Below are 15,106 nucleotides of genomic sequence, written 5' to 3'. Positions count from 1 at the left end.
GTCACTGAGCATACCTGTAGAGCAGCAGGGAGAGCTACTGCCACAGTAATGCTGTCTCTTTTCATTCTCTCTCTGCTGGGTTTTGTTTCCTATGTAGCTCATAATCAGAGCCTTCCTCACATAAATAAAAACATAGATGGACATTCCTTCTTTACCAAGCTTCAATCTTTGGACTGAGAACAATCTTTTGAACTTAGTAAAAATAAGACTCTCCAAAAATTTTTAAATGAAACGTGTTCTTTGACCAGGTTAAATATTTTTCTAGGACAATTTTTCCACTGAAAGTATCTGCTTTAATTGAAAATGGATTTTCCTCCCTCCCATCAGTAAACCAACAATTTTCGGTTGCTAACAAAAGAGTTTCCATTGGAGGAGGGGAACAAAAAACAAAACAAAGAAGCTTTCCAATCAGCTGTAATAAACTTCCATTCAGAATGGTAATTTACACAAATAAAATTTCTATTTAATATTTCTGCATCAAAAATGTATGTAAAAATAAAGGAGGTATTGATAATGAACAGTAGCAAAGAAGACTAATGACTAGATCTGAAGGCCCTTGAAATGATCCATTCAGAATCAGCAAGCCAGATAGAAGAACATATCATTTCCTAAACAAAGGGATTCTGGTTAAAAAAAAAAGAAAAATCCAGCAACTCATCTTTTGCCATAGCTGAAGCCAATTTATAAGCAAATCAGATGCTTTGAGAGCTTTGGATTAATACCTTGAATATGTTATGCTTCAGAAAGCTTCAACAATATAAATAAAACTATTCATCTAATAAATTCTGTCCATTTTAGATGCCACTGAGCTTAAAGACTCACAGATTGATTCTTTGGGTTAATGGAATGAAAAGGTATTTTCCTCAAAACAGTATACTGGCTTTATTTTCAATTAAGATATCACAGAATCTCTCCAGAGAATAAGCTAGGGCCCTTCCAGTTGGCTGCTATAAAAATACATCATTGAAACACAGAGCACACTCACCATCAAACAGGCTAACCCTCACAATGATTTTATCCCTTAGAGAACACCAAGTACTTCAGACCCCACACTCAAAACAGTGCGGGACGGTTAAACAGTAATTTTCCAGGACATTGAAGAGATTTATTGCCAAGTATCAACCAAAATTAGCATCCACTTTATTAATGTGTCATGGGTTGCACCAAAGTTAAATCTTAGATTTTCCTATTCATTAAAAGCTCCTAGCACTAGATACACTCACTATTGCTTATAGAATTCAAAGTGTAAAAGGAAAAAACAGTGCTTAAAATAAGAGTATACACTATAGTTCAATAAAGCTAGGTATTTTTAAAATGACAATGTGCAAGGATCCCAAAACAGAAACAGCTTCCTGAAACAGTTTCTCCAACATATAGGATATTGGAAGTACAGTTGCTTAAACTAACAGAAGTATTTGTAGCATATTGATCTGTGAATATTGGTAGTTTTTACATAAGTTACTTACTGTTAACTAACTTTTCCAGTTTTTATGTTTTAAAAAAAGTTTCTCCTACACGTTATATCTCATAACTACTTTTGCCTTTTACTCCTGTTCTCCAGTAGATTACTTTACTGCTATAAGGAAGTCTAGAGGAAGGGAGCGGTGGTTATAAGAAACAGCTGGAATGTGTCTGGTTTCTATAACACAATAGAATCCAAATGTTTTCCACAATTCTGCAAGGTTGTATTAAATATAATACACCCAAAGTGCTCATTAAAAACTTCAAAACTTTGGATAAAAAAAGAAGTATGTTTGATAGAGAAAAAGGAGTTAAATGAAGGAAGTTATTTCAGTGTCGAAAAAACTAACAAGAGCACTCTGAGTATGGAAGATATTATCTGATATCTGTTTACTCCTGAACTGTGGAAGGAAAATATAAGTGGCCCCAAAAAGCTGATGAAAGGTTCAGGTCACAGTTCAAGAACACAGAAGCAGAGGAATAATAATAGTTCCATGATTGACTGTAGCTAGTAGCTTGGCTAACTGTAACTCAGAACAAAAGAAAGCAACAAGTAAATCTAAACACATCAATCTAGTCCAAAAGATCAACTAAAGAAAGAATGTTACATATCCCGAATATTAGACTAGATATACAGCTAGTGATATTCAGCAGCTTTAGGAAATCTTCCTAAAAATGCTGAATGTTAGCATCTGGTGGTAAGATTTCAAAGCAATACCAAAAAATACAAAGGCAGCTATTATCATGAATAAAAGAAACAATTATGTCTGCAAACCTATTGAGAAGCACTGTAAATTCAACTAAAGTTCTATATGCACACATTAGAGAACTGTGAAGACAAGTAACAAAACATTATACAAAATCCTGACTAAAGTGTAAAGAAGAAATCTTACCAATTCACTAAAATATCTTTATATTCTCAAACAACAAAATTACCATCGCAATAGTTCTCCTTGACACACCTCCAAACACACACAGCACTGTGACACTGCATTACTGAGAAAAAAGAATTTCAGCTAAATGTAAGAAGAGCTCAGCAATCATCTTCCAAAATATTCTTACCATCTCTGCTGTATGAAATTCCTGACAGTCACTTTCATAGTTTTGAATAGATCAGAGTAAGGTTACTTTTAAAATTGTATTTCATTTTCATCACTATTTACTTTAAGAATATCTTGCAGTGGCAGTCCATGTTCATGCCTTAATTGGATACGTTTAGATTTATTCCATGCAAGTACCCATGACTAAGAGTCTACACACATACAAAAATGAAATATTGATGCTTTTACTTAATAGAGGCTTAAATCCATCCCTTATGTAGGCATTAAGAACCCAGCCAAGACTTGACAGCACAGCTATAAAAAGGTCTCCAGAAACTAGCCCACCCAGGTTTTATGGTTTGATCATAGAATTACACAATAATAGATATAGTACAGGCAGCACAACTATACAGTTCCATTCTGAAAACATTCAGGAGGTTGATGGGCTTTTAGCATGCAACCTGGGCACACTTTATTTGGAGCCAGGCAAAACCTTTTCACCATGGTTAGCACAATTGAGGTAACGAACAGTCTGCTCAGATCACATTTCTCTAGGCAATGAAATGAGACAGGAATGCCTACCATCTCTACACTCATTTGTCCCATCTGTTGAACCAGACTGTATATATTAGATCCATGCTTGAAAAGAATGGGTGAGAGAGGATCCTTAAGCAAATGCAGGAAATACATCCCAGCTAGTCATCTTTGCTGCATTGGCAGAAGCCATGAAAATATACAGTAGACATGCTGGCTTTATACCAAGTTCCACAAACAAAGTCATTTGGTGACCACATGTTAAACGACCATTTCATTGGACTCAATCCTTAGACAGTATGCCCAAATGTAAAGGTTATTTTACATAACTCTGGTCACCTTTTAAAGAGTAAGTTCTATCTTCAAGATGGAACATTCTGCCACTAACACTGAAATGAAATATGTAGGATTTTGTTTTAAGATACCTGTAGTATAAAAAGTATTCTAAAATAAAATTTTAGATCACTAGTTTACATCAACGCTACGTTGCAATACTCCTGTACAAGAAGTGTAGCACAAAACAGATCTTCCTTATAACTAACATTCTTGGTGACCATGCATCTAAAAAACCCAGTTAATGGTTCTCAGAACATGAGACTATTTTTAGAACTCTAGATCTACTGATTAATGGGGGAAAAAAATCCACAGACATAGGTCATAAGAGGTCCCCTGACATTTTGCAATGCTGAATGTTGCTTGGCCTAACATCTATGTTCACTTAAGTGGATCAGTTAAAGTTGTGTCAGATCTACAGGTCACAAGCCACTGAAGTGAAACTTTTTAAAGAAAACAAACAATCCCCCTCACCCTTCCCCCACAGGATCTGCATGGATTACTTCCAAGGAGAGATTTACTACTATAAAAAAAAAAAAAAAAAAGGAGTACTTTTGTGGCACCTTAGAGACTAACATTTATTTGAGCATAAGCTTTCATGGGCTACAGCCCACTTCATCAGAACCTCTCCAGTGCATCAAAGATCTACAACTTATCCTGAAAAATGATCCCTCACTCTCACAGATCTTGGGAGATAGACCAGTCCTCGCTTTCAGACAGCCCCGCAACCTGAAGCAAATACTCACTAGCAACTACACAACGAACCACACAAGGAACCTATCCTTGCAACAAAGCCCGATGCCAACTCTGTCCACATATTTATTCAAGTGACACCATCATAGGACCTAATCACATTAGCCACGCCGTTAGAAGCTCGTTCACCTGCACATCTACCAATGTGATATATGTCATCACGTGCCAGCAATGCTCTCTGCCATGTACATTGGCCAAACCAGACTATCTCTATGCAAAAGAATAAATGGACACAAATCTGATATCAGGAATCATAATATTCAAAAACCAGTAGGAGAACACTTCATCCTCTCTGGCCACTCAGTAAAAGATTTAAGGGTGGCAATTTTGTAACAGAAAAGCTTCAAAAACAGACTCCAAGGAGAAACTGCTGAGCTTGAATTAATATGCTAACTAGATACCATTAACTTGGGTTTGAATAGAGACTGGGAGTGGCTGGGTCATTACACATATTGAATCTATTTCCCCATGTTAAGTATCCTCACACCTTCTTGTCAACTGTCTAAATGGGCCATCTTGATTATCACTACAAAAGTTTTTTCTCCTGCTGATAATAGCTCATATTAATTAATTAGCCTTACAGTTGCTATGGCTACTTCCACCTTTTCATGTTCTCTGTATGTGTGTGTGTGTATATATCTATCTATCTTCTTACTATATGTTCCATTCTGTGCATCCGATGAAGTGGGCTGTAGCCCACAAAAGCTTATCCTCAAATAAATGTGTTAGTCTCTAAGGTGCCACAAGTACTCCTGTTCTTTTTGCGGATACAGACTAACGAGGCTGCTACTCTGAAACCTGTCAAATAAAACAGTAGTTTTATAAGACAGTTGATATCTCCACTGCTTTACCTGCATGTATTCTAATGGAGTCATTAGCAATCCGAAACCACCCTTCCTTCTGAAATCTTTGAGGGGCAGACCAAAGGTTCACTTCCTATCCTTACCCCTGACATTACCATCTATGGTGGTAAGTAGATATCTTTTTCCACCCAGATTCATTAGAAAGAGTCCTTAGGTTGTGGAGAGGGGTAGTCTACTCACACATCTTGAAGCAGTGGGGAAGGAAAGAGTTCTAAGCTTGCAATTATCAAACTCAGTCCAATCCTTTGATTCCTCTTAGACTATCCTTACAGTAGCAGGCATCTCAGGAACCATACTGAGTTCAACAGGAGAAGTAGACCTATTCAGATTATTTCCTAGTTAGAAGAGAGGAAGGATGGTCTTGTGGTTAAAACTCAGGATGTTAAGAGAGCAGAGTTCTACTCTATTCCTGGCTTTGCCATAGGCTTGCTGTGTGACCTTGTCCTTAGGAAGGGATACCTCTACCCCATCAGAATAATATTTTGAAGACGGCATTTCTCACATCAGGAATTAATGCTAACTGTGATTGGCTCTCACCTACCCAACCAAGATGCGAAATGAAAACCAAGCTTTGTATAGTCTTGACTGGCAATGGCTGTTATTGTATAGATTTGGGGGACTCCAGAGGTCTCAGCTGTAATGGTCTATAAACCTAATGCTCTACTGTGCTCCGGTTTAGGAAATTGTTTGCATAAGGATGCCTGGAAGTGGTTTTCATTTTGTGCTCATACAAACTATTCTCTGCCACTGAGAAAATTAGGAAGCTCCAAAAACATCTACCTTTCTGAAAATGGTCAGTCAATCTCCTGCTGGAATATTGAACTCTGTGCTCATCAAAAAATTCTTTAGAAAGTGGAACTGTGTCCAGATTTCATTGAAGATTGCTCTTGGTGAAATATATATGTCCTTTACTGACAAGGCCTGCATTCTAAATGAATGTACTGTTACACAGTGTTCAAAAGTGACCTCTTCCCCTTACTAGCATTAGCACTACTGATTACCTTAAACTCCTTTCCTTTCGTCTTCTCATCTTGTAAAAAGATTATGCCAAAAGTAGAAGTACTGAAATCTCAGCTAACGGAGGACTCACCGCAAAGGGCAATAAACTGCAGTTTACAAAAAAGTTTTCTTTTTTTAAAGAGATACACAAAGTAGCTAGTGTTTGTATCCTTTCATCTTCCTCCAGTGTTAGAAGGTTTTGCTTTGCAAAGTGAAAAAATGCCTCAAGTAACCAAGCATTTCTAACAAAGAAACTAGGTTTAAACTGCAAGAAAATTGTTAATCTAAAAATGTAGGCAAGATTTTCAAAAATAGAAGCCTAACTAGAGGCTCCTGGATACATATTTGTGAACCTGCCTGATTTTCAGAAATTCAGAGCACTCAACAGCATCTGCCGAGGTTGATCTATTTTTAAATGTTACTTTCTAATAGATTTATGTTGCTGTATTTCACTAGGATGCACAGAGTTAACAAATGTTTACTGTTAACTTAACCAAATGCAACAAGTTTCAGATCTAAGGTCTTGTCTACACAGTGCAGCAGTACACACTAGATGTGTGTGAATTCTAACATGCACCAACATGTTGCATGCTAACTGACTAGTGTAACTGGCCTGCTGGTGCACACTAAAATTCCCTAGTGTGTGTTAACATAATACTGTAATCTTTTTGAAAGTTTATCTCATCAGAAAACTTTACCGGGCCAATATCTAAGAGAAAAGTTAATTGATATAGCCAAAGTTACTCATACCAAATGACTTCTGTGTATTTTTTATAACTGGATTTAATTAAAAACAACACATAGCAAGAGAGACTATAATTGGTTTAAAGCAAAGCTTGAATTTCAAAGTAAACACATTTAAATTTACATTTGCCCCGAACATAAAAGGATTTTTTATTTTTTAAACAGGTTATAATAAAGGTATTGAAAACATTTTATATTTTAAAATCTGAATGTTATCCAGGCAGGTCAGATTACTAAATGCTAAAGAATAAATTAATAAAGAATTCATAATTCAGAAACAAAGCATATTTATATTACATCACACAAGCTAAACAGAAGTTTAAAGCTCTGTTTTTACACTATGCAAGAAGTACCAAATACTTTACACTTGCTACTCCTCTCTGTTTGGTATTATCAGTAGAAGAGAAAACTTTTTTTGATTGGTATGACCAGCCAAAGTTAAATGGAAATTTTTTTAAAAAAAATTTAGGTTTTCAAATATGTTTTTGTTCAAGTGAGTTAATGTCATTAAGTATAAACTGCACTGACCTTAAAATAACTATTCTTAAAGCGGGAGTACAAAAGTGCCATTTACTTGCCATATCCTGAGTTGATAATCCTCTAAAATCCCTGCACAGTTTTTAGGCACAAGGATGTCATCAATTTGCAAACAGGAAAGAGAGAATCCTGAATCCAGGATTTGACAAGTAAGCAAAGGAAAAAATTAAAAGGTGTTTCCTTGACTATTTAGTTTTAAAAACCAAGTATTTTGAAGCATGTGTATAGTCAAAAAATTTAAGTTGCTATATACACTTTAAAAAAATAAGAGTTCTTTATAAACGTACAAAATGATTGAAGTTGGAGCCAGAGTATTAGTCTCTCTAAAATTTACAGAAATGCACTAAAGTTAGTGTACTCATCTTAAACAGTAACTTGACTTGAACACATACCATGCAATTGTATGTCAGGGATAAACTACACCAATCACATTACTCGCTGTAATTCACACTAGCAATATGCACACTCTAGGTCACCCGCTGAACAACCATCCCTTTACATGCTGTTCTGTACAGTGACCACAGCCACAAGCTACAAAAGTTCTGGTATCCGTCTACACATAAACAAGTTATATCAACCAAGAATCAGAGTTCACAACTCACACAGATACAGGTTACCCATAATTTCCAGAAGACTATGGGGGTGATTAGATCAAGCTGTCCCAGGAAAAGAACTAAAAAAAGTCATCACAAAATTGTAAATGGTAATTACAGGGGTAAAGCCCTGGTATCCTTTAACGGAAGGGTTTATTTTTGTTTTTAAGTTATGAAGCACGGAAGCTTTTAATAACACATTCTACACAAAATGAACTGCAGCTATTCAGAAGTTAGAAAGTTTGTAAACAAGTCTCTTGCAGGCCAAGCTTCCCTCAACTACCCGCTAAAACAAATTAAAAAAAATAAACTTCGGTTTACAGCGTCGCTTTTCTTCAATTACTTGCTCTGAACTCGCAGCCCTCACAAACCAAGTAGGGCAGACAACCTCCGTGCTGCCCACAGATGCAGCCTTCTCCCCCTCGCCCAGGCTTTGAGCTCATCAGATTCCCTGCTAAAATAATGCGGACCCTATCGTTTCCTTTGAAACGCCCCAGACAGCATCAGTGGAAAACAAACATAAACCGTGTGGAAAGGCTGGGAGCAGGATAACTTCACCTTGAAGAGCAGGGAGCATTTCTTTCTCCAGCAGTCAGAGATGGACAAACACTAAGGTTTACAAGCACCTAAGCTCCATCAGCGCTGGACGCCCCCTTATTAGCGAAGGGAAGTCCCCAGGTCTGTGGGGAAATGTTTAGCAGCTGGTGGACAAGACTCAAGCTATAAAGCAAAGCAGTCTAAAAAAGCAGATTAAAAAAATCCTCTCACCTCCACCCATCTCTGAGCTTCAGCAAAAGCTACATCGCAGCTGCCCTCAGCATCCTCTCTCCCCTCCATGGCTGGGAAGCAAGAGAAAAGGGGTGGGGAAGCGAGAGATCAGTGGACAACCCCCAGCAACGCCGCCGCTCCGGTGGGACTGGAGCAGGAGACAGCCGCCGGCGCTCCGCGAGGGCTTTTGAACGCTCCGGGCAGCTCCTCCCCGCCCCCTTCCCGGGAGTCTGGGAAGGCTCCGAAAACCACAAGAATCTGAAGAAGCCGCTGTCTCGAGACCAAATCCGAGTCACCCCAGTAAGGGGCGGAGGATGGGAGGGGGGCGGAGGGGAGGGCGGGAAGTTTGGTTGAACCGCATTTCTCCCCTTCCCCCGCCCCCCCCCCTCAAAAGCAGCAGCACCCCCAGAATGTCAGCCAGCCTCTAGCAGCTGCTTCCAGCCCCGGGGCCGCGAGCCGCCGCCTCCTGCTCCTCCTCCTCCTGGGGGGAAGGAACCCGCTATGCCCGGGTTAGGGGTTCAGCTTCGCGTCCCCCGGGACAAGTGTCCGGAAAGCCGGGGCTGGGACATGCCCGCCCGTGCCCCCTGCTGCAGCCTGGCTGGATGGGGGGGCAAGGGGCTCCCCACACAGCCGGAGCAGCGCCCCCAGCCCGCGCAGCGGCTCCGACACGCACCGGGGATAGCTCCGGACAGCTGCACCTCCCGGCGCCGCTCGCCACCCACAAATGCCGAGCGGGGACTGGACCGCGCCCCGCCCTCGCCTCCCCAGCCGCGCGGCTCTTACCTGCCGCTGCTCGCCCGGGGCGACTCTCCCTCCCTGCAGCGCAGTCTGGCGGCTCCGCTCCTCACGCCCTGGCTCCAAGCGTCCCGCCCTCTCCCTCCCGGGGCGCAGCGGCCCGGCCCCACCTGGCGGCAGGTAAAAGAAGCGCCGCCGAAGGACGCGCCGGCCTCGCCTTGGCCCCTTGGTTGTGCCGCGCGCCTGCAGGTGCCCTGCAGCGCCCCCTCTCCGCGCCGCGGGGGGAGGGAACGGGCTCGCTGAGCGAAGCGAGGACAGCTCCCGAACTGGCCCGGCAAGTAGCCCTCCCCCCTCTTCAGCCGAGTGCCCAGGTGGAGGGACCCTGAGGGCGCCGCAGTTTACTACAGGCACAGGGCTCCTCTTTCTCCTAAAGTCCTTAAAAGGAACAGCAGCTTCCCTTGTGCTGCCTGCAGAGCCACAGCACCCCGGGCGTCTTTCCTAAGAGCAGGGGTGCGCCAGTGCCTCCTTGGCCAAAAAAAAAAAGCCCACCCTCAGCCCAGGCATGTCGGGCAGGGCTCCAAAGACGGGTTACTTGTTTGGATTCCTTTCCCATTAAATGGTGCTAAGTTGTTAGCTACTGTTAAGCCCTCACCCACTCTTCCAAAAAGCCCAAAGGCAACCTCCCTAGTGCAGATGCCTAGGGCCCATGTCAATTATCACCACTGGGAGCAAGGGTAGTGTTGTTAGGATACAGACTGCAGTGGTTTTTCCTGTTGAATCTGAGAGAGTAAAGACTTTTGTGGCAGTCCAAAGGGATGGGGACCGCCTTCTGTATTGTCTCTATGTCAGTCACTCCTTGTGTTGTCTCCAAAGGCACAAGTAAAAATGCCAGAGGCAAGATTCCAGTATCCTGTGACCACCACCCCCTACGTTTCCCTTTTAGCTCTAGGGACTCTTTGAACTCCTCTAGTTAGGGTGGACACAAGGTCAGCCTTAGGGAAAATGGTGCCCTGGGCGAACTTGTATTTTGGCACCGCTGGACTCCGTGAGCACCCCCCCCCCCATTGCCCCTGGTCCCCAAGGCTCTCCACGGCCCCATCACCTCTGGGCCCTGCTGCCTTCCCCACCCAATGCTTAATTTGAATTGAAAAAGGTGCCAGAGCTCAGCCCCAGTATAGATTAAGCACTGGCTAGGCAGCCAGAGAGCAGTAGCTGCTGAGCGGGCACCTGCTCTGAAGGCAACACCACCGCCAGCAGCAGCGCAGAAGTAAGGTGGCATGGTATCTAGTGTATTGCCACCTTTACTTCTGCACTGTTGCTGTGGCTTGAGGTGCCTGGTGCTTGGTCTGTGGCTCAAGGCAGGCTGCACGCTGTCACACAAGGGCTGCATCTTGCCAGAGCCCATGGCCCTCCTGCAGCCCTCGGGCCCTGAGGCACCACCTCCTCCTCCAAGGGGTGCCATTTCAAATTGAGGGGGCAACTTTGTGATTCCAGGAGCTACTTAAGCACCTGAAAACTAGTTTGTTTGTTTGGTTGGTTGGGGTTTTTTTGCAAATAACAACTTAGAAATTAGCTGACTGAAGCACTGTATCTAATTCCTATAGAAAGAAAGGGAAATATACATATATACAAACACCAATTAAACCATATTTTAAATTTATATGTAAATTTAGAACAATCAGGAGATAATAAAGGATGATAGCCCAATCCCAAGCCTTGAAATATCAGTTCTGGAGCTTTAACACAGATATCAGAAACACAAATTTGATACTTTGTACACGATCTTTACTAGAGATAAATAAAATTGTCTTACTTTCTCTTCCCCACTCTCTGTTACTGCCATTATCTACTCTATTTTAATCAATTGCTTTTCACTCCACTAAACACACTAATTTTAACATACTCAGTTAAGGATTTTTCCCCTCTTTTATTAAGAAGGGGGAATTATTTTTCTAGTTATTTTGGCATTTATGTTTACTGACCACAATCGTGTACATGACTCACTAACATTTGACTCCATCATTACTGTTAGTATCAGACTTGAAACCACATTTATTTTTGTACAAATTTTAAGTTATTTTACAAATTAACTAAAAATACAATTTGAAAGTAAGCAACCCTCATCTTCTGAATGTCTAAAGTTAAGTGTTTCAAAAAATAAAATAAAATAATGAACTTTGAAAGAATAAAATTACAGAGAATATATGTGCATTGCACATTTTGAAAGGAAGTACCAAGAAGTAACAACAACAACAATAATACAAGAGTGCATCTGAAAGAGCTTGTGTGTTGGGGAGACTGTGTGGGGGAGACTATGTGAGAGAGTGTGTGTGTGTTTTGGGGGAGTGTGTGAGTGTTGAGGAAGTGTGTGAGAGCATGCATGTGCATGAGAGAGAGCACGCATGTGTGAGACAGAAAGAGCATGTTTGTGAGAGTGTGTTGGGGAGTGTGCAAGAGAGCATATAAGTGTGTCTGTTGAGGGGAATGTGTGCATATGAGTGTATTGGGGGAGTGTGGGAGAGCATGCATGTGTGAGAGTGTGTGCATGGGAGAGACAGAGTGTGTGTGCCTGAGTGAGTGTGTCAGTTCACTATGTTTTTAAGAAAGCACTCAGAGTCGGGAGCCTGAAGGCTTGTTCAGACACCAGCAGCCACTGGCAGCTCCCACTCCAGACCCAGAGAGGCAGCAGTACAGACAGGTTCTCCCCGTCCTGCCATCCAGCTCAGTGGAGACCAGGTACATGGGCAGGGGGAGGGGCACACCCCGACATCAGCCCACCCCTCAAGCCCTGCTGCTCTGCACAGCAGACAGGATGCTCCCAGTGATCAGCTTGGCTGGGGGGGGGGGGGGGGGAACAGGAGCAACAGCTACATGGCAATGGAATGGGGGAGGAGCGGCATCCCTGTTCCAAAGGAGTCACCTGGCTGTTTGCTAGGGTGACCAGACAACAAGTGTGAAAAATCAGGACAGGGGGTGGAGGGTTTAGGAGCCTATATAAGAAAAAGACCCCCAAATCAGGACTGCCCCTATAAAATTGGGACATCTGGTCACCCTACTGTTTGTCCAACTGCCCCCCTATAGCTTGGGTTCCTTTGCCCTCTCCAGATGCTTCTGCTCGCTTGGCTGCCTCTGTAAGCCCAGCTGGCTCTTGGTGGTCAGGGGGGACTCAGGTACCAAACTCTGCACACGGCGTCCTCTGGGACACCACCCAGCCCGTCCACCCCTAAAGCCGGTCCTGAGTGGACATTTTCCATTTCTTTAATCTATGTTATATTTCATACACTTAATCATTAGTGTAATGTTGTGGAGGTGAGGGTTTTAACTGTTCCTTAAAGATGCCAGTCAATTTGATATCTGGGGGGGGGGGGAGGGGGGCTTTTTACCACTTATATTAGATAAAAGAAAATGAGTACTTATGGCACCTTAGAGACTAACCCATTTATTTGAGCATAAGCTTTCGTGAGCTACAGCTCACTTCATCCGATGAAGTGAGCTGTAGCTCACGAAAGCTTATGCTCAAATAAATGGGTTAGTCTCTAAGGTGCCACAAGTACTCCTTTTCTTTTTGCGAATACAGACTAACACGGCTCCTACTCTGAACCCTTATATTAGATAGGATTTGAATTCTGTACTGGAGTCTGAACTGCTCATTTTATATTCACAATGATTGTGGTGCAAGTTCCAGTAGCAAGCTTCCCTACAGTCTTACTACTATGCTTCCAGCCTGACCTATAGGAATCCCTTTAAGTTATCGAAGGGAGTTAATTTGCTCAGTGTGTCTACTAAGGATATGTGTACCCTGCAATGCAAGTCAGGGGTTAGTAGGACTTGAGTCCACGGACCCTGGGCTTGAAAGCTCAGGGCTTGAGTGTCCACACTCATTGGTGAGCCTAAGGTTTAGACTTTCTGGACCGAGGCCCCACACCCATGCTCCAGTCTACATGGTAGTAAGCAGACCTGAATCAGGCCACCATATCACAGGCTTCTTAGCTCCCTCCCCAGTTGTGGCCGCTTGCTGGCCCGAGTCAGACAGAATTGTATGTAGACAGAAGGTGAGTTTGGGCTTGAGCCTGAGAAGGAGCCCAATCTTTCATTGCAGTGTAAACATATCCTCAGTGATTGGAGTCTGCTGAGACTGCCAACAGTGATACGCATCATAATGTCCATTGATCTATTTTGCCCCTGTATCTTCCTCTCTCCTGCCCATGTATTCTCCTTGCTGTTTCCTGTCCCAGTTACTCTATAATCTTTCCTCTCTTCTACCAAAATCTTCTATATTCTGACTTTCCAGTTGTTCTTGAGTTTGGCTCTCTCTAGGGTATTGTGCTCTGGTCTCTGTGGCAACTACATACAACTGTTCTAGATAGAACTATGCCCAGAGATGTCCCTAGGCAGTTTCTCTCCTGCTCTTCTGTAGAGAGCAGGCACATTCATTTGCCACTCCAACTAGATACAGGTGTGATGACTAGATCAGACCAAACTGCTCATATCCAGTTCAGTAATTTGCAAATCTACCATCATATCAGAAACCATGTTCATCTGGGTAAAGGGGAGGTCTGTATGTAGAATGGTGGTATAATTTGAAACCCTGTATCCATTAGGAAATGTGCAATCTTTTAAGAAATCATTGTTTAAAATTTCCTGACATTTAAAATTACCTTAAAATTACATATATGCTAATTTTTGCACTAAATTTTCAGTTACACTTTTTAAACAGTTTTTCTATAAGCAAAAAAGTTTAATGGGTGTTATCATTTATTCATATTTTGCCAGTGGCTGACAGAATGCTGCACATCCATCAAGGTTTTAGATTTAAAAACATCAAGAACTTAGTTGTAAACCAAGCATAAGTAGTAATCATTTAAAAGCTAGATCTTAAAGTACTGTGAATCCTCAGCTCCTATTAATCGTTAACAAATACACTAACTCATGATAGTATTGCTAGGCTGAAAGCACTAAAACTTCCTTGGATAAAAGTTTTTGCAGTATACATAAATGAAAGCCATACCAGATGCACAATATTATTGGTAAGTGTGAAAGAAATTCCAACAATTTTTACTAAAATGTGTTTGCTTGTAAAAAGCATACTTGGATTTCAATCAGTTGCATATTGAAAAAACCAAATTGCCTGCCTCAAGCTATTATGAACTTCATTCTAATATATCTGTTATGAAATCTGATTCCTTACATTCAAATCTATGATACACAAATTGGATTTTTAGCATATCTACTCATGCTTCTGTTTGACCTGCATTGGTGCAACTTCACTAAGGATAGCAAATTGTCCTAATCCACAGATCACAATTATAAATGTAATTTTGGCTGCTCCACAAAATGTATTTGATCTCTGGCTGTAAACTAGATCAGGGTTTTAGATGCACAGGGAACATTTCTCAGAGGCTTTTTTATGATGGTAACGGGAGCTGGTAGAAAATGAGGCATTGACAAATCAGGTACTTGTTTATTAATTTCCCTCATTTCAAGCTGGGTGAATAGCAAGAGGTCTGTAGTAGGAAGACAGATAATTTGCATCATGTAAACCAAGTACAAGTACCTGCATCTGTTCATTTTTTAAAAGGTTTCTTTTCTTTATCGAAATTCTCACTCAATGAAAGACCAGTTTGACAGTCTTTTGCATCAAGCTGCTTTTTATACTGCATGTTGGACACTTTCTCTTTGCTGGCAAACCAGACATGTTACCTTTGCCCATATCTTCCCAATCAACCTTTTTGGGAGAGTGCCATAG

At 41.8% G+C, this 15,106-nt stretch overlaps 1 protein-coding gene across 9 annotated transcripts in view; it reads right to left on the bottom strand.

The window, feature by feature from the left end:
- Positions 1–9,444, bottom strand: part of LMO7 (LIM domain 7) — a 183,605-nt gene extending 174,161 nt beyond the window's left edge. For 2 of the 9 annotated variants that reach the window (XM_048852436.2, XM_048852482.2), the window contains exon 1: positions 8,626–8,843. In XM_048852436.2, the coding sequence (XP_048708393.1) occupies positions 8,626–8,694 (69 nt within the window). In that variant the 5' untranslated portion in view covers positions 8,695–8,843. Of the gene's footprint in view, positions 1–8,625; positions 8,849–9,408 lie in introns of those variants that run through there. The other 7 variants (XM_048852456.2, XM_048852490.2, XM_048852398.2 and 4 more) reach the window with 6 other exon arrangements.
- Positions 9,445–15,106: the final 5,662 nt, after the last annotated feature.

Source organism: Caretta caretta, chromosome 1 (assembly GCF_965140235.1).
Source record: "Caretta caretta isolate rCarCar2 chromosome 1, rCarCar1.hap1, whole genome shotgun sequence".
In the NCBI taxonomy this organism is placed as follows: Eukaryota; Metazoa; Chordata; order Testudines; family Cheloniidae; genus Caretta; species Caretta caretta.
This window is presented reverse-complemented; position numbering and strand designations above follow the sequence as displayed.